This window comes from Geotrypetes seraphini, chromosome 3 (assembly GCF_902459505.1).
Source record: "Geotrypetes seraphini chromosome 3, aGeoSer1.1, whole genome shotgun sequence".
Taxonomy (NCBI): domain Eukaryota; kingdom Metazoa; phylum Chordata; class Amphibia; order Gymnophiona; family Dermophiidae; genus Geotrypetes; species Geotrypetes seraphini.
The window spans coordinates 366,111,120-366,130,917 of NC_047086.1; the positions used below are offsets into that span (position 1 = coordinate 366,111,120).

General features: G+C 40.6%; 1 protein-coding gene across 4 annotated transcripts in view; it reads right to left on the reverse strand.

Moving 5' to 3' along the window:
- The window catches only part of ANAPC1 (anaphase promoting complex subunit 1), a 261,021-nt gene that overhangs the window by 24,511 nt on the left and 216,712 nt on the right, over nucleotides 1-19,798 (reverse strand). For 2 of the 4 annotated variants that reach the window (XM_033936932.1, XM_033936933.1), the window contains 2 exons: nucleotides 11,956-12,094; nucleotides 1,740-1,826 (listed from right to left, as the gene is read on the reverse strand). In XM_033936932.1, the coding sequence (XP_033792823.1) occupies nucleotides 1,740-1,826; nucleotides 11,956-12,094 (226 nt within the window). The remainder of the gene's footprint in view (nucleotides 1-1,739; nucleotides 1,827-11,955; nucleotides 12,095-19,798) is intronic. The other 2 variants (XR_004538746.1, XM_033936934.1) reach the window with 1 other exon arrangement.

Consider the following 19,798-nt stretch of genomic DNA (forward strand, 5'->3'; position numbering starts at 1 on the left):
ACCACCACAATCGGGGAACAGGCCAGCGCCAAGGTCTTAACTCTCCCTGCTTATCTTCCCCAGCTCGGAGCTGACCAATTCTTGCCACCCGACGTCAATTCTAACATCGGGGAGGAAGTTCCGGGCCAGCCAATCGCTGCCTGGCTGGCCCGGAAGTTTCTCCCCGACGTTAGAATTGACGTCAGGTGGCGTGAATTGGTCGGCCCCGTGCTGGGGAAGATAAGCAGGGAGAGTTAAGACCTCGGCGCTGGCCTGTTCCCCGATTGTGGCGGCGGCAACCTGTTTCCTGATTGCGGCGGTGGCGGCCTGTTCCCAAATGGTGGTGGCTTGGGGGAGGGCAGGGAGAAGTAAAGAAAGAAATGGGGGACATGGAGACAGAAAAAAAAGGGAAACAGGACACAGACAGAAAGGGGCATGGAGAGAGAAAGACAGAAAGAAAGGGCATGGAGAAAGAAAAAAAGAAAGAAAGGGGGCACGGAGAGAGAGAAAAAGACAGACATATAGAAAGAATGGGGGCATGGATAGAGAGAGAAAGAAAGAAGGGGGCAGGGTGAAAGAAATAAAAAGTTGGGGGAGGGAAGGAGACAGATGCCAGACCAGAGGGAAGGAAGGAAGGAGGGAGGGAGAGAAAGGAAAGAAAGAGATGTCAGCCCATGGAAATAGGGACAGAAGAAGAGAGAGATAGAAGGGAAGGTAAGACATGGAAACGTAGATTTTGAAAAGAATGCAGAAAAATTGAATATTAATGCCAAAATGGATGCAAGGCAGAAAGTGAAGACAGAGAGAAAACCAGTCAAAGGACAAGAAGACCCTGGAAACATGGTTAAATGCACAGAAAAATAAAGTCATCAGACAACAAAGGTAGGGAAAATGATTTTATTTTCAATATAGTGATAGAAATGTGTCAGTTTTGAGAAAGGAAAGTTATTAAACTTTAAATGTGAGGGCTGCAGAAAAAATAGGGTACTTGGAGGGCCGCAGAAAAAATAGTTAATGACAATTTTGCATACGGTAAAATTCTTTATAGTTTATAAATCTTTCCTTTAACTTTTAAAGGAAAGATTTATAAACTATAAAGAGTTTTACCTCCTGCAAAGTTGTCATTTCTTTAATAAGACATTAACTATTTTTTCTGCGGCCCTCCAAGTACCTACAAATCCAAAATGTGGCCCCACTAAGGGTTTGAGTTTGAGACCACTGCTCTAGAGCTATTCTTATGTTCTTATTATTGAGACAGCTGAGATCCCTCTAAAGCAGGGGTGTCAAAGTCCCTCCTCGAGGGCTGCAATCCAGCCGGGTTTCCAGGATTTCTCCAATGAATATGCATGAGATCTATTAGCATACAATGAAAGCAGTGCATGCAAATAGATCTCAAGTATATTCATTGGGGAAATCCTGAAAACCTGACTGGATTGCGGCCCTCGAGGATGGACTTTGACATCCCTGTTCTAAAGGCCGTGAAAGCTACAACTGAGATCAACATCTTAAAAGGAAGCCAGGACTTCTAGATCATGAACAACTGCATAAATCTCTCAAGTGCCTTAGCTATAAAGAACTGCATAAACACAAATAATTAAAAAAGCTATTTTTTTTAAAGATATGTTAAAGACAGTCTGTCAAAGATGCCTAGCTTGAACCAAGCCATTGTCTTGATAAAGTGACACATTAGAGGAGAAATGCTTTTGCAAAGATGCTGAATTCTGTGTCTATGAAGACCAGGTGGTTCATGAGGTACATACCTGGCCCATATTCAATGTTGGTTTGCAGAAATATTCAGCAAATGACAGCAGTGCCTGGTCTGAGGTGAAAGCAGAAATAGCTTCTGGCTAAAATAAGACAAAAGAAACTTTATCTTTGAATAAGAACAATTTTGCTACTATTATCTTAATCAACAATTTTGAGTTCATTCCACAACCCTCCATGATCAGACAGAATAATTGGATCTATGGAGGCTTGTGTAACCTGTTGTACCAATTGATTTGAAACGAAAATGTAATCTATTCTTGAAAAGGATTTATGAACATGGGAGCAAAAGGAAAATTCCCGACCATCAAAATGAAGTAGTTGCCAAATACCTTTCAAATCACAAGACTGTGCAAAATTATCTAATCCTAATGATTTCATGATTTTACTAGGATTTTTATCCATCAAAGGATCCATAACAGCATTAAAATCCCCAGCCACCACTAAATTAGAGGCAGCCAGTGGAAGTATCATTGGTTGTAGAGTCTTGAAAAATTCATTTTGGTTCAAATTAGGGGCATAAAAGCGCCATTGTAGTATTCCCCATGCTCATTTCCACATGTAACCATCTTCCTAAGAGTTAGGCAATGATGTCCTTTGTCTCCTTTGCTTTTTGATATAGTATTAGAACCCTTGTTATTAGCTATTTGGCAAGCGAAGGAGATACAGGGTATTCCCTATTCAGAATGGGAATACAAGGTCTCTGCTTATGCAAATGTTAAACTGCTTCATTTGAGAAATTCTGAAATAACCATTCCATGCCTACTTGAATTAATAGAAAAATTAGGAAAATTTTCAGGATCAGAAATTCTTCCTCTTAATGTACATTGTACAAAAGGTTTGTTTGACTCATTTTTCTTTCTTTGGAAAGAGGATGGAATAAAGTATTTAGGAGGGGTAAATTTTCCCAATTTTTATAGATATCATCAAGCCTATGTTATACACCAAAGTATGTATTGGGTCCTCCCAGAGCCTACTGAAAATAACCCGGACTGGATACGGTTGGAATGGCGACTTATGTTTCCTCTGCGACTTTATATAATGAAGGTACAATCGTATTCCGTGAAGAAAGAATTGTAAATATAAACGTTGTAAATAGTTAAAGTAGGGATTCATTCACACCAAAAAATATATAATAACAAATACAGGACAGTTGACAAAATCATAAATAAACGGAGAAAAATAAACCTCAATTGTGGGTCGCCGGGACTACACAAGTACCCTAAGCTCACCACCTCATCACGGGTTTATAAAAAAACTCCGTACAATTATAAGTTACTTTCATACTTCAACATCTCTTTAAAAGAATAGTTTTCAAAAAATTCTCAAAGGATTTGAATTTCAACGTCCATAAATTTTCTATAATTAGGTGAAACAGTCCCAAACTAACTATATTTATGGCAATCAGCTCCAGCTGTAAACAAATTCAGAACAGGGTTTAATGGCGTGGCTGTAAAACCTGCTTAATAGCATATATAAGAGAGTTAAACACTCATCTGAAGGAGAGTCTTCGTCCCGATAGAAAAGATCTTCTATTTCGCCTGAGAGCAGGCTACTTCAGGGGATTCGTTTACACGAGGTTAACTCCACGCTTTCAGCTGCATAGTGGGAGGCCTGCTTCTCTCAAAATGGACCTCAGACCGAGATACGCGCCCGACTCGTTTAAAAACAAAACGAAGTCGGGCGTCATGACATCATCACTGTAACGCGATGAGTGATAGGTCAAACATCGGCACTTCAAATAAAACACAAAATCCAGGAAAACAAACCCCATATTCACAAAAAAGGTTGCCATTCATGATCAGAATTTAAACCTTGTGGTTCTATAGTATGAAGGCAACTTATCCATTGTTGTTCCTTCTGCCATAAAAGCTTTCTAATGTCTCCTCGTCTCATTGATGGGATAACTTTCTCAAGGACCCAACATTTCAGGCTTTCAAACTTGTGTTCCAAATTTAAGCAATGAGCCACTATTGGTGCTGTAATTTTACGTGTATTCAAACAACTTTTATGTTCTGTTATTCTTATGGTTAAATTACGTGATGTTTGGCCCACATAAAACAATTCACATGGGCATTGTATTATATATATTACATCGGCTGTTTGACAAGTAGAAGTCTGTCTAAGAATATAATTTTTCCCATCAGTTGGATTTATAAAGGTAGAGATCGTGGCCATGATATTACAATTCATACAGTGTCCACATGGGCTGTGTCCTAAAATAGATTCTATTCTTTCATTTTCAAACTTTTCTTTAGATGTGTGACACAACCAATCACCTAAATTTCTATTTCTAGACTGAGGAAAAATAAATTTTTTGTTTTCAAAACATGGAAGTGTTTTAAGCAATGGAAGATGTTTTTTATATTTCTTAATAATCTGGGGAGATATGTAAGTTTGTTTAATGATACAAGGGATTACAAGCACCGGCCTTATCTACAAATGTAGAAACACATGATACAGATCTAGCTTGGCTAGATATTGATAAAACTATGAAACAAATAATTCAAATGGAGATGCAGAGTGCGAGTTTAGTTGAATACTGCAAACATGAAATCATTCCGAGGGGCCTTAGAATGAGAACAGCCCCACAGATGTTTACAGATAACAATGACTTTATTACAATCTGGAATCAGATTCTGAACCGTTGCTCTCTAGATCTAATGCTTCTATTGATTAAAACTTTACAAAGTAAGATCAATGAGAATAAAATAGTCTATGAAGAACTACTGGAGGAAGCACGTAAAAGCGCTGATTTTGTTAATAAATTAACTGATTCGAATAATAAAATGGATAAATTACGAAGAGAAATTAGAACTAATAAATTGAAAAAATATCAAAGAGATGAAAAAGACTATCAAACTGGATATGTCTATAGATGGATGAATACAAATTATAAAACAAAAAATGTGAGATTTACCACATCAGGAGATTCATCTGAAAATTTAAGTAATGAAGGAACCTCTACATCTGAAGATCTGGACGGGGATCAAGGTCGAAACAGGCAAATTACAGGTCCAAAACAAGGAGGCAGAGGTACCCGAGGCAGGGGAACACATCGAGGCCGAATACGAACTCGACCTCAGAGGAAGAGGAATCAATAGTGATTAATATATCAAATCGTAATCTAACAGCCGATGAAATAAATATTTTATCTAAAGGTTTGACCTTTGTTCCAACAGCACCTCACAATTCATTTCAAGCTCGTATAGATTTAGAAAAATTTTTACGTAGGCTGAATTTGTGCTCCTTTTTCCATGAACATCCCATTATAGAACCTGATATATCCTGTGTTCGCCCTAAATCTAAATGGAACCCTCCGGGTCTTCTAAATCCGATAATAACAGCCTTTAAGAATTTAATGATTCAAGACTTACAGCAAATTGATGAAAATGCTAAACACCGAAGGCATTATAATAATTTGACCCCTGCAGAATGGACAGCGTTGCAATCTTTAAAAAAAGATCCTACAATAATTATTAGGCGGGCCGACAAAGGGGGCGCAATAGTGATATGGGGTTTAGAATTATATCTAACAGAAGCCAATAACCAACTTTCTAAAAGAGATACTTATTTGAAAATGGCTTGCGATCCTTCATTAGAAATTTTTGAAAAAGTTGCTCAAATTAGTTCTGAGGCTTTAAAACAAGGCTTCATAACAAAGAAAGAATATATGTTTTTGACACCTCAACATTTTAAAATTCCTATTTTTTATCTACTCCCCAAGATTCACAAAGATACACAACGTCCCCCTGGACGTCCAATAGTTTCGGCTCGTGACTCACTACTGGAGAAGACAAGTAAATACATTGATATCAAATTGAATAGTCATCTGAAAGACATTAGATCATATATCCAAGACACTACACAGTTTCTTAAAATGCTAAACGATATTGAACCTGATGTCTTACAAGATTGCACATTAGTCACTTTTGACGTATGCTCGTTATATACCAGCATACCCCAAGATGAAGCCCTTCAAGTCCTGGTCAATCTATGGAATACTAAATTTGGTCCTGGGAATGGTTTTGTACAGTTCTTGAAAGAGCTGTGTACCATAGCTTTGAAAAATAATTATTTCATCTTTAATGGAGAATTTTTTAAACAACTTTCTGGCATAGCTATGGGTGCATCTTTTGCCCCTACCATAGCCAATTTATATATGGCGTGGTTTGAAGAGACTTTCATCTATAAATTAACAGGGTTTCAATATGTGTTAAAATGGTGGCGTTTTATAGACGACGTGTTTGTGATCTGGATAGGAACTCAACTACAACTCCAAGAATTTGTTTCAGTTTTGAATCAGTGTCATGAGTTTATTCAATTTACTATGTCATTTAGTAAAAACAAAATCAATTTTTTGGATGTATTGGTGCAATTGGATGGAACCCGATTAACAACATCGGTGTTTCGAAAAACAACGGACAGAAACACATTATTGAGATTTGATAGCATGCATCCCGTACATTTGAAAACCAGTATTCCTTTTGCCCAGTTCTTAAGATATAGGAGAATATGTAATAATAAAGAAAACTTTCTTGAAGAAGCAAAAGTACTGGAACAAAGATTAATATCCAGAAAATATCCAACGTCTATAATTAAAAAAGCAAAGAAAAGAGCTTTACATAATCCTAGAGAGGTTTTATTGGATTATAATAAAATTTATGAGAATAAAGAAAAATCTGATATAATCCCTTGTATCATTAAACAAACTTACATATCTCCCCAGATTATTAAGAAATATAAAAAACATCTTCCATTGCTTAAAACACTTCCATGTTTTGAAAACAAAAAATTTATTTTTCCTCAGTCTAGAAATAGAAATTTAGGTGATTGGTTGTGTCACACATCTAAAGAAAAGTTTGAAAATGAGAGAATAGAATCTATTTTAGGACACAGCCCATGTGGACACTGTATGAATTGTAATATCATGGCCACGATCTCTACCTTTATAAATCCAACTGATGGGAAAAATTATATTCTTAGACAGACTTCTACTTGTCAAACAGCCGATGTAATATATATAATACAATGCCCATGTGAATTGTTTTATGTGGGCCAAACATCACGTAATTTAACCATAAGAATAACAGAACATAAAAGTTGTTTGAATACACGTAAAATTACAGCACCAATAGTGGCTCATTGCTTAAATTTGGAACACAAGTTTGAAAGCCTGAAATGTTGGGTCCTTGAGAAAGTTATCCCATCAATGAGACGAGGAGACATTAGAAAGCTTTTATGGCAGAAGGAACAACAATGGATAAGTTGCCTTCATACTATAGAACCACAAGGTTTAAATTCTGATCATGAATGGCAACCTTTTTTGTGAATATGGGGTTTGTTTTCCTGGATTTTGTGTTTTATTTGAAGTGCCGATGTTTGACCTATCACTCATCGCGTTACAGTGATGATGTCATGACGCCCGACTTCGTTTTGTTTTTAAACGAGTCGGGCGCGTATCTCGGTCTGAGGTCCATTTTGAGAGAAGCAGGCCTCCCACTATGCAGCTGAAAGCGTGGAGTTAACCTCGTGTAAACGAATCCCCTGAAGTAGCCTGCTCTCAGGCGAAATAGAAGATCTTTTCTATTGGGACGAAGACTCTCCTTCAGATGAGTGTTTAACTCTCTTATATATGCTATTAAGCAGGTTTTACAGCCACGCCATTAAACCCTGTTCTGAATTTGTTTACAGCTGGAGCTGATTGCCATAAATATAGTTAGTTTGGGACTGTTTCACCTAATTATAGAAAATTTATGGACGTTGAAATTCAAATCCTTTGAGAATTTTTTGAAAACTATTCTTTTAAAGAGATGTTGAAGTATGAAAGTAACTTATAATTGTACGGAGTTTTTTTATAAACCCGTGATGAGGTGGTGAGCTTAGGGTACTTGTGTAGTCCCGGCGACCCACAATTGAGGTTTATTTTTCTCCGTTTATTTATGATTTTGTCAACTGTCCTGTATTTGTTATTATATATTTTTTGGTGTGAATGAATCCCTACTTTAACTATTTACAACGTTTATATTTACAATTCTTTCCTCTGCGACTTTGCCATGTTCTTAATATCAAGATGCCTAGGATATATAAGGAAAACAAAATATTAGTTGATACATGGAAAACCTTAAGATATGTAAATAATCTAACACCTATTCCAATACATAAATCAACAAATCAAACTAATTGGCTAAAGTCCAAGATTCAAATTGGCGGTTTTAAGATCATCTGGAAGCTTTGGATGATGGCAGGTATACGTGAGTTTTCACAGTTGCAACATAAATTTGGTCTTAGTAATCACAAAGTTTTAGATGGTTGCAATTGAAGCAGGCCATTCAGGCGGGGTTCCCTGAATGGAAAAATCTCACTAATCAATATAACTTGGAATTCTTATGCTTTCAGGTGGACTTCCTGGGGCACCAGGCCACTTAGTAGTATAAATTAATATCTGGATTTATGAATAAAAAAACCAAAAACTGGTCTTCGGGACATTTGGAGCATTGAGATCAAGCATCAAATTACTGTGTCTCAATGGTCACGAATTTGGTCTATGAGACAAACTTTTTTCTGTTACATAGAACTTTTTGGACCCCTGTTCATTTACAAAAATTAGATAGCTTTAATTCGAATTGATGTTGGCACTGTCATCTTTTTTTTTTTTTTAATTTCTTTATTCAGTTTTGCATATTACAACAAGTGTATCAGAAAAATTCATATAATCTTATAAATACACACTTGATTTTCTTCATGAACACTTTAAGTACAATATATCATATTTATATTCATATTTTATATTGATTTAAATATTATGTAATACATTTAATAAATATGACAAATGTAACTAAAATAGAAAAAAAAACCAATCCCTCCCTCCCTATTTCAGAAAATCTAACCTAATACATCAAAATGTATTAATTAATTCATACATATTATGAGATAAAAAACCTACCTCTTTGACAAATTCCGCTAACTCTCCCCTCCCTCCTTCCCTGCCCCCCTCCCTGACCTCGATATGCCTCCAAACTCTCTGACTTTGCCTACCTTGCCAAGCCACTATATGGCCTCTTATAATCAATCTCTGTTTTATCTAAATGTCCTGTCTTGCTAGGCCTTCATATTATATGCCTTATCATTGCCATGTATGTAACATCGCTGTAATGTACAGTCTCTTCTTTTTGTTAACTGCATTGAACTTCCATAATATTGCGGTATACAAGAATAAAGTTATTATTATTATTATTATAAATCCGATAATCGCCAGGGTCCACTATAAATGCGCCTGTTTAGCTTTCAAAATCCTATATGGTATCCTCCCTCCCTTTATCCTTCTTTCTTTGAATTCCTCAAACCCTAATACCAACAGATTCTCCCACAAATTAAAACTATCCTTCCCCTCACTAAAAGGAATTTCCCACACAGGAAAGCTAGGGACCTCCCTCCACTTCAAAATCACTGAGCTTTGGAACAACCTTACCTCCCCTCTTCGGAATTTGAGCTCTCTCCAAGTTTTCCGCAAACATCTGAAAACCTGGCTTTTCTCAAAAAATTTAAGTCTCCCTCCAACTTAGGAATCAAGGAAACTTATATCTTGGCTTCCCAAGTCCTCTAAATTTTCTTCACACTTCTACCTCTAACCCTCTGTTGTAGTTCCTTCCTATTTCTCCTACTGTAAACCGCGTCGAGCTCTACAAATGTGGAGATGATGCGGTATACAAACCTAAGGATTAGATTAGATTAATAAAATAATACCCACCCCCATCCCCATCCCCACTTAACGCTGGGACTTTAGATCATCTTTTATTCTATTGTCCATTTATATTGACGTTTTGGAAATCGATATGGGGCCAAATAAATAGGTTGTTAGAAAATCCGGTGGCCTTGACATATGATACTATTTTATTTGGCATGTCAATGAGAGCAAAAAGTCAGATTTCTTCAAAAAAACAATAAGCTTTTACTTATTATGACTGGAGCTGCCATTCAACAGATTACATTCAATTGGAAAAATCGGAGTAGATTAAATTACAGTTTTTGGTGGAGTTCTATATGTCATCTTTATAAAATGGAAAGAACATTAGCCACACAGAGAGGATATTTTGGTAAATTTTGAGATGTTTGGAGACCATTGATAGACTTTTGTAATGAGTAGTAAACATTTTCCCTTAATAAGATAAATTGAAATTAGGGGAAGGGGATGGGGATGGGTGGGAGGGATGATTTTTTGATATTTTACTAAAATGTATATTATATAATATAATATAAATGAATATTTTTGATGTGATAGGGATGGGAGGGGAGGTTAAATTTCAGATGATGATAATAATAGCAAAACAAGTGATGTTTTTCAATTCAAATGTTATTTCTTGATACACTTGATGTAAGTTGTAAAAATGAATAAAAATTATAAATCAGAAGAACAATTTTGCTTCTATCATACTATTTTCATATTTAAATTTAATTTCTCCTTTATTAAGTTATCCACAACAAAGTTTTTCTCCTTATAGAACCATCATACATGTTTCCACTGCTTTCCTTGTCAAAACTCACATTCAACAAGGACCACCACTTATATAACTGTTCAGTAAAGGGCACATGGATATTAAGATCACCTAAATGAACATAGCAAGTTATGTTCCACTTTACTGACAATTTTTAAATGAGCTAAGTTGGGCTTTACTACAAATTTTAAAGAGTTACATGTTTAGAGTTGTTAAACTCAAAATTTACCCTCTTAGCAGGTAAATCCTATGTATAAAATTCACGTGTACTTTTATCTGTGTATAAAACAGGCAACTCCAGGGGGAATAGGTATCACAGAGGAGAAAAACAGGTGCATATACTGGATGAAGTGTTTCTTTCTTGTCCCCTATATTCAACGGTATAATATGAATTGATTTTAAATTCTTAATTTTTATAGTGACCTGCCTCATATGTCAAAGGAATCGATGCTTCAAATATAGCATTAATCTGTCCCCATATCAACTTCTAGAAATTGAGTATCAAAGGACAATAGAACAGCATATGTGGGACGATATTACATCTAAAGCCCTCATTGGAAAGATATAGAGGTGGGCTTTTCCTTATCATGACCGGGATAGCCATACAAATGGTTACATGCAACTGGAAGAACTGGGATTGCCTTAATTTGAATTTTTGGTGGGCAAATTTATGTTTAATTTATAGATTTGAAAAAATGAATGCGGATATGCTGGGACATACTAAGAGATTTAAGTTAATCTGGGGCCCTTTGACGGATTCATTGTAATTGTCTTTTCCTTTGTTCCTATTGGTATAATGCACACACACCCAGGGGGAGGGAGGGCGGGAGGGGGGTATTTCTTTGTATGGTTCTATTCCCTTATGAAATGTTGGTTGGGTGGGGTTTTTTATTGTTGTATGGATTTTGATTGATTATAAATGCATATATGATTAATATTATTTGTATAGATACTGTATTGCATTTTTGTTGGTTTTGAAACTCAATAAAGATTTATATATAAAAAATTTTTTTTATAGTGACCTGAATTGCCAAGCTTCAGTGGAAAAACTAGATTCCGGAGGAAGTTTGTGACTAAGAAAGCAAAATGAAAGCTCCCTTGAAAACCTTCTTGTGCTGTTCATTGCTGGATGTTAAATAGTCCCTGGATGATGTTCTTCCCAAGGGGCACTGGCTGCAAATATAACAGAACTGAAAAACCCAAAGGGAACTGAAAAAGTAATATTGGGTTGGGCTTAAATTCTTTTGATGTGCTAATTAAGGGGACTAGTCTAAGAATATTTTTCTGAACTTTGGTCTAGTGACAAGCCCTCAGAACAGATTATCATTCTTGTGTTTAGGAAAGGCTTTTTAAAATCAAGATTAATGTCTGTGAAACTTCCAAATGCTAGGCCAAAATCCCTCTGAATCGATCATCATTTGGAACCTTGAAAGTGACTTACCTTCCCTACATTACAAATTAGGCTACAAGTCTAAAACTGACAAATAAAGGAATTATTTTATAGAAGATTGACCATTCCTACAATGTAACATAAATGTTTTGAATTCTTGTTTCATTTTTTTTATTTAAAAAAACAACAAAAAACCTATCAGGCATTTTTTTCCTTTAAATAGTCACTGATGACATGAGAATTTTAATTTCCATGCGTCTTGTGAACAGAACAGCAGTCACACTGTTGCTTGACTTTGAATCATCAGATTGTTTTGATAACCCCTACCTTGAAAGAACGTGCCTCTGAGTTTCTGTGAGTTACTGTTTGTGTTAAGAGGCTGCGCCATCCCATTGGGTCTTCCTTGTATGAAAGTTGCCCTGCTCGAAGTTTGACATAGAGAACCCCGTCTTTGGAAAGAATAGACCTACATAAAAACATTAGGTACACAACACTGACATTGGTCTTAACAGCAGACTTAAACTGTAGCATTTTAACTTTAGATCAAAATATAGAAACAAATGCCCGCTGCCCACAGCTGAAGACAGGCAGTGAGGAGCTCTTTCATTTCCTATTCTAACAGTACCGAACTGCTTTACAGAGAATTTGGAGCAGGAATCAAGTGGCTGAGGAAGGACTCGGAATAAGTAATATCACACAGAGGGAGGCATCAAAACCACACAATAAGGAAACATTATGCTTAGTCCTCTAATATGCTATTTTCTAGATGTTTTTTTCCACCTCCTTTCCCGCCATCTCTCCTCCTCCCTACTTTACTCTTTGAGCACCACTGTTTGACTTGTTTTTGTTTATTTCGGGGGCGAAGAACTTTTGTGCAAGAAAAAGGAGCAGACTTGGATGTGATAGTAAGGTAGTAAGATAGTAAATAGTAAGGTAGTAAGATAGTAAGGTGGCCAAAGAGGTTGAAACTGTGACGGCAAAAACTAGAAGGATGCTTGGATGCCTAGGGAGAGGTATGGCCAATAGGAAAAAGGAGGTATTGATGCCCCTGTATAAGACTATGATGAGATCTCATTTAGAATACTGTGTACAATTCTGGAGTCCGCATCTTCAAAAAGATATAAACAAGATGGAGTCAGTCCAAAGGAAGGCTACTAAAATGGTCACTGGTCTTTGTCATAAGGCTTATGGGGACAGACTTAAAGATCTCAATATGTATACTTTGAAGGAAAGGTGGGAGAAGGGAGATATGGTAGAGATGTTTAAATGCAATATATGAAAAATTATTATTAGCCTAGTGGTGGAGATACCCCATGAAAGTACATTTATAATAGGTGGAGAAACAAGAGCCTTGTTGGTGACATCCAGTTCCTTGTCTTTTGTCAGCTTGAGAAGTGCTATAGCAGGAATACCTACTCGCTGATGTTGTTGCCATCGTCAGAAGATAAGTGAACTGTTTTGTTCTTGTTCTGGCTCCCTATGCACAGTGGTGGCTTTAGTCCCGTTTTGAAAAATTACATTTTGAAATGTGTGGAATTTTTTGCCTATGATACAGAGCAGGACTGGCTTAAGAACTCATTGGGTTGCTGTCTGTATATTGTTGATAAGTTGAGGCTTTTTCTCCACCTATTATAAATGTACTTTCATGGGGTATCTCCACCACTAGGCTAATAACAATTTTTCAAATATTGCATTTATATTTTTGTTATTGCGATTTTGATTCTTGAGAGATGTTTAAATACCTATGTGAAGTAAATGCACCCTAGGGTATTGAAAGAACTAAAGAAGGAAATAGCGGAACTACTACAGCAGGTTTGTAATCTATCCCTGAAAACAGGCGTGATCCCGGAAGATTGGAAGATATCTAATGTTACGCCCATCTTTAAAAAAAGGATTGAGAGGTGACCCGGGGAACTACAGACCGATAAGTTTGACTTCTGTTCCGGGGAAGATGGCGGAAGCGCTGATAAAAGACAGCATCGATGAGCATCTAGAAAGGAATAAACTGATGAAAACAAGCCAACATGGATTCTGCAAGTGAAGATCGTGCCTAACGAACTTATTGCACTTCTTTGAAGGAATTAATAAACAAATGGACAAAGGGGACTCCATAGACATCATATACTTAGATTTCCAAAAAGCCTTTGACAAGGTACCCCATGAACGCCTACTACGGAAACTGAAGAACCATGGGGTGGAAGAAGACGTACATAGATGGATCAAAAATTGGTTGGCGGGTAGGAAGCAAAGGGTAGAAGTGAAGGGCCACTACTCTGACTGGAGGAGGGTCACGAGTGGTGTTCCGCAGGGGTTGGTACTAGGACCGCTGCTATTTATAAACGATCTAGAAACAAGGACGAAGTGCGAAGTAATAAAATTCACAGACAACACCAAACTGTTTAGTGAAGTTGGGACAAAAGAGGACTGTGAAAACTTACAAAGGGACCTGAACAAACTAGAAGAGTGGGTGACGAGATGGCAGATGAAGTTTAATGTAGAGAAGTGTAAAGTCTTGCATATAGGAAACAGAAATCCGAAGTACAGCTATACAATGGGAGGGCTGGTAATGGGTGAAAGTACCCTAGAAAAGGACTTGGGGGTAATAGTGGACAAGACAATGAAGCCGTCAGCACAATGCGCAGCAGCCTCAAAGAAGGCGAATAGAATGCTAGGTATTATCAAGAAAGGTATTACAGCCAGAACGAAAGAGGTTATCCTGCCGTTGTATCAGGCGATGATTCCCCGCATCTGGAGTACTGCGTCCAATATTGGTCGCTGTACCTTAAGAAGGATATGGCGTTACTTGAGAGGGTTCAGAAAAGAGCGACGCGATTGAAAAAAGGTATGGAAAACCTTTCATATGCTAAAAGATTAGAGAAACTGGGGCTCTTTTCCCTGGAAAAGTGGAGACTTAGAGGGGACATGATAGAGACTTACAAGATCATGAAGGGCATAGAGAAAGTAAAGAAGGACAGATTCTTCAAACTTTTGAAAACTACAAGAACGAGAAGGCATTCGGAAAAATGAAGAGGGGACAGATTCAGAACCAATGCTAGGAGTTTCTTCTTCACTCAAAGGATGGTGGACACCTTCCAGAGGGTGTGATAGGACAGAGTATGGTATTGGGGTTCAAGAAAGGATTGGATGATTTCTTGAAAGAAAAAGGGATAGAAGGGTATAGATAGAGGATTACTATGCAGGTCCTGGACCTCATGGGCCACCACGTGAGCGGACTGCTGGGCACGATGGACCTCTGGTCTGACCCAGCAGAGGCACTGCTTATGTCTCTCTCATTTGAAATGAAGCTCTGGAATGAGAGGGCATAGGATGTGTGGTGCAGTGGTTAAAACTACAGCCTCAGCACCCTGAGGTTGTGGGTTCAAACCTACACTGCTCCTTGTGACCCTGGGCATGTCACTTAATCCCCCCATTGCTCCAGGTACATTAGATAGATTGTGAGCCCGCCGGGACAGACAGGGAAAAATGCTTGAGTACCTGAATAAATTCATGTAAACCGTTCTGAGCTCCCCTGCGAGAACGGTATAGAAAATTGAATAAATAAATAAATAAGAGGTGATAGGCTCAGAAGTAATCTAAGGAAATACTTTTTTACAGAAAGGGTGGTAGATGCGTGGAAGTGTCCCCTGGTAGAGGTGGTGGAGGCAGACTGTGTCTGAATTCAAGAAAGCGTGGGACAGACACGTGGGATCTCTTAGGGAGAGGAGGAAATAGTGGATGCTGTGCAGACTAGATGGACCGTTTGGCCATGTTTCTATGTTTCACAAAGAAACCTTTCTATTTGGCCCTTGCAATACATCAAGAGAATGTAATAAATATAAACTATTATTCTCGCAAACCAAGGTTTGCGAGAATAATTCATTCCAGAAGCATGCTTGTAATTCAAAGCACTCATATATCAAAGTGAATTTCCCCATAAGAAATAATGGAAACTCAAGACGATTCATTCCACAACCCAAAAACTTTAATACAAAATACTATATGTACTTGTATTGCAAGACCTCGCTCATTTAGAAAAGTCACTATACTCCCGCAGTGTCAGAGAGAAGAACCTTCGGCTCAGTTGTGATGTGTGTACATTGTATGTACTTGTATTGCAAGATATTGCTTGTATATCAAGTTAAAATTTAATAAAATGTTTTGCTTGTCTTGCAAAACACTTGGCAATACAAGGTTTATGTTAGACTTGACCCAGAGCTTGCAGTTTTACTGGTCTGATTTCAAAAGAGTTGTGAGAGATCAATACAAGCCATCATGCTTGCTTTAGAGCAAGAAGTCAGTTGTATCACTCTTCTGGAAGTGGATAAGAAAAGCAAAACCACCAGAGGGTAGCAGGAGAACATATGGAGAAAGATAGTGGTAGTCAAGGTGAATGAAAGGTGGCAATGGAGCCCCTTGTGAGAAGAGGATGGATGTGGGGGATGAGAGAGGAGGCAGAGCTGAGGCTCAAAGAAGGGGTTAATTCTGAAGAAACTGTGGAGCGAATCTCATGTTCTGTGCAATCTTTTTTCCTGCCAAATCCTCATTAATTAAAGTTCTAGGTGAATTACAAGTAGTATATTGTTACATAGAATTCTGTACAGAAATAAACATGTTACAAAGAATTATACATGCTACATAAAGTTATCAAATTGTCAACATACAGTCTGAGGTAATACAGTGGTGCCTCGCATAACGGACGCCTCGCACAGCGAACGCTGCGCACAACGAACTTTATGTCTTGATTCGTACAACGAACTTCGTTTCACACAACGAAGTCGCCCGAGCTGCATCCTTCCGCGCAGGCACTGCGCTTAACTGCCCTCTCTCCGCCTGGCTCCCTCTTGCCCCCCCGACTCCCCGACACGATCGGGGCAAGAGGGAGCTCAAGCCCTCTTGCCCCCCCCCGACTCCCCGACACGATCGGGGCAAGAGGGAGCTCAAGCCCTCTTGCCCCCCCCGACTCCCCGACACGATCGGGGCAAGAGGGAGCTCAAGCCCTCTTGCCCCCCCGACTCCCCGACACGATCGGGGCAAGAGGGAGCTCAAGCCCTCTTGCCCCCCCGACTCCCCGACACGATCGGGGCAAGAGGGAGCTCAAGCCCTCTTGCCCCCCCGACTCCCCGACACGATCGGGGCAAGAGGGAGCCCAAGCCCTCTTGCCCCCCCGACTCCCCGACACGATCGGGGCAAGAGGGAGCTCAAGCCCTCTTGCCCCCCCGACTCCCCGACACGATCGGGCCAGGAGGGAGCCCAAGTCCTCCTGGCCACGGCGACCCCCTAACCCCACCCTGCACTACATTACGGGCAGGAGGGATCCCAGGCCTTCCTGCCCTCGACGCAAACCCCCCCTCCCCCCAACGACCGCCCCCCCCAAGAACCTCCGACCGCCCCCCAGCCGACCCGCGACCCCCCTGGCCGACCCCCACGACACCCCCAACCCCCTTCCCCGTACCTTTCTGTAGTTGGCCGGACAGACGGGAGCCAAACCCGCCTGTCCGGCAGGCAGCCAACGACGGAATGAGGCCGGATTGGCCCATCCGTCCCAAAGCTCCGCCTACTGGTGGGGCCTAAGGCGCCTGGGCCAATCAGAATAGGCCCGGGAGCCTTAGGTCCCTCCTGGGGGCGGGGCCTGAGGCACATGGGCCCAACCCGACCATGTGCCTCAGGCCCTGCCCCCAGGAGGGACCTAAGGCTCCCGGGCCTATTCTGATTGGCCCAGGTGCCTTAGGCCCCACCAGTAGGCGGAGCTTTGGGACGGATGGGCCAATCCGGCCTCATTCCGTCGTTGGCTGCCTGCCGGACAGGCGGGTTTGGCTCCCGTCTGTCCGGCCAACTACAGAAAGGTACGGGGAAGGGGGTTGGGGGTGTCGTGGGGGTCGGCCAGGGGGGTCGCGGGTCGGCTGGGGGGGCGGTCGGAGGTTCTTGGGGGGGGCGGTCGTTGGGGGGAGGGGGGGTTTGCGTCTGGGATCCCTCCTGCCCGTAATGTAGTGCAGGGTGGGGTTAGGGGGTCGCCGTGGCCAGGAGGACTTGGGCTCCCTCCTGGCCCGATATTGTCGGGGAGTTGGGGAATCGGCGGGGCAAGAGGGCTTGGGCTCCCTCTTGCCCCGATCGTGTCGGGGAGTCGGGGGGGCAAGAGGGCTTGGGCTCCCTCTTGCCCCGATCGTGTCGGGGAGTCGGGGGGGCAAGAGGGCTTGGGCTCCCTCTTGCCCCGATCGAGTCGGGGGGCAAGAGGGCTTGGGCTCCCTCTTGCCCCGATCGTGTCGGGGAGTCGGGGGGCAAGAGGGCTTGGGCTCCCTCTTGCCCCGATCGTGTCGGGGAGTCGGGGGGGGGGGGGGCAAGAGGGCTTGGGCTCCCTCTTGCCCCGATCGTGTCGGGGAGTCGGGGGGGCAAGAGGGCTTGGGCTCCCTCTTGCCCCGATCGTGTCGGGGAGTCGGGGGGCAAGAGGGCTTGGGCTCCCTCTTGCCCCGATCGTGTCGGGGGTGCCAGGGACCACACGGAGTCACCCACCGTACCACCCGATTCGGGTAAGCGCAGGTATCGGTGGGTAGCTTATTTGCGGGGGGGTGCCTTATTTTACATTTTTTTCTAAAAAGGGGGGGCTGTCTTATTTGATGGCCCTGCCTTATCATCGGGGAAACACGGTAGAAAAAAAAAAAAATGAACAGTTAAGTCCCAGTTTTTGCCGCTGAGACTCTGCCCTCTCTCACTGTAAAATTAGACTCTACTTAGTCTGTCTTTAAATTTAAAAAATGTGTGTTGTTTTAAAAAACAATTATGTTTTTAGATGTATCTAAATAAAAATAATAACCAAAAATTTATCTTTTTTTATGTCATCTTAGCATATTTTATGCTGCAGAACGAATTATTTTTTTTTACATGTATTCTTATGGGAAAACGCGTTTCACATAACGAACGTTTCGCATAACAAACTTGCTCCTGGAACCAATTAAGTTCGTTGTGTGAGGCACCACTGTATATCAAAAATAGCAGTTGACCATTAACACTGTCTTTATTTCAGGTGACTCTTCGGTCTCCTGACAGGGATTTCTTTAAAAAAAACAACCCCACATGTTTTTAGAATTTTGCGAAACAGTGTGTATACCGTGGTTATGTGAATTTTGATGGGAAATGAGGAACCAAACCAGGAAGGTGAGTATTGTGTGTAGCAAAACACCACAAAGTGCCTGCTTTTAAGTAACAGGAGGAACCATTCTGGGCCCCTTCTCCTGAGTGGTACCAATCAAAGTTAACCAAAGTTAATGAGGGGGAGGGCTAGTCTAGAAAACACCAGTAATAGATGTTTCTCAAAATAGGAGGGAAATATATAAATCAGTGTAGGAAGGTGCTCAGGGCCTTCCTTCCCCAAAGGATGTCCCGTATATATGTAGAAATCAGCATAATGAGCCCAGGGGCTCAAAGGACCTTGGGTCCTCCATTTCAGAGAGTAAAGATGAAGAGAAGGGAAGGCCAGCAGCAGGGCCTTTCCCCCCTAAGACAGGAGAGCAGGAGACAAAGGTTTAGCTAAGTCCTCAGCTTAATCCCAAATTACTCAGCACGCTTGTACCTAGAGTAAGGAATGGGCTGAGACAAAGCAGCTAAGGTTAGCCTAAAGGTTAAAGCAGTCAGCTGAGAACCAGGGAAATCCAGTTTAAATTCTACTGTGGCTCTTTGTGATCTTGGGCAAGGCTTAATCCTCTAATGCCTCAGCATACAAATTTAGATTATGAGCTCTCCAGGGACAGAAATTCCCTACTGTACCTGATTGTACACTGCCTCGACAGCTTTCAGGCTTGTAGGAAGTATAAAAGAAATTAAATAAATAAAATTGAATTTTACACCCTAAAGGGTAGAAAGGAGTGGAGCCAAGGAGTGAGAGCCCAAATGAATGACCTGGTGATAAAGGAGGTGGGGCCTAAGAACATAAGAATAGCCTTACAGGGTCAGACCAATGGTCCATCAAGCCCAGTATCCTGTTCTCAAGGTGGTCAATCCAGGTCACTAGTAGCTGGCCAAAACCCAAAGATGACAACATTCTTTGCTACCGATCCAGGGCAAGCAGTGGCTTCCCCCATGTCTCTCTCAATAACAGTCTATGGAATTTTTCCTCTAGGAAATTGTCCAAACCTTTCTTAAAACAGCTACATAATCCGCTCTTCCCACAACCTCTGAC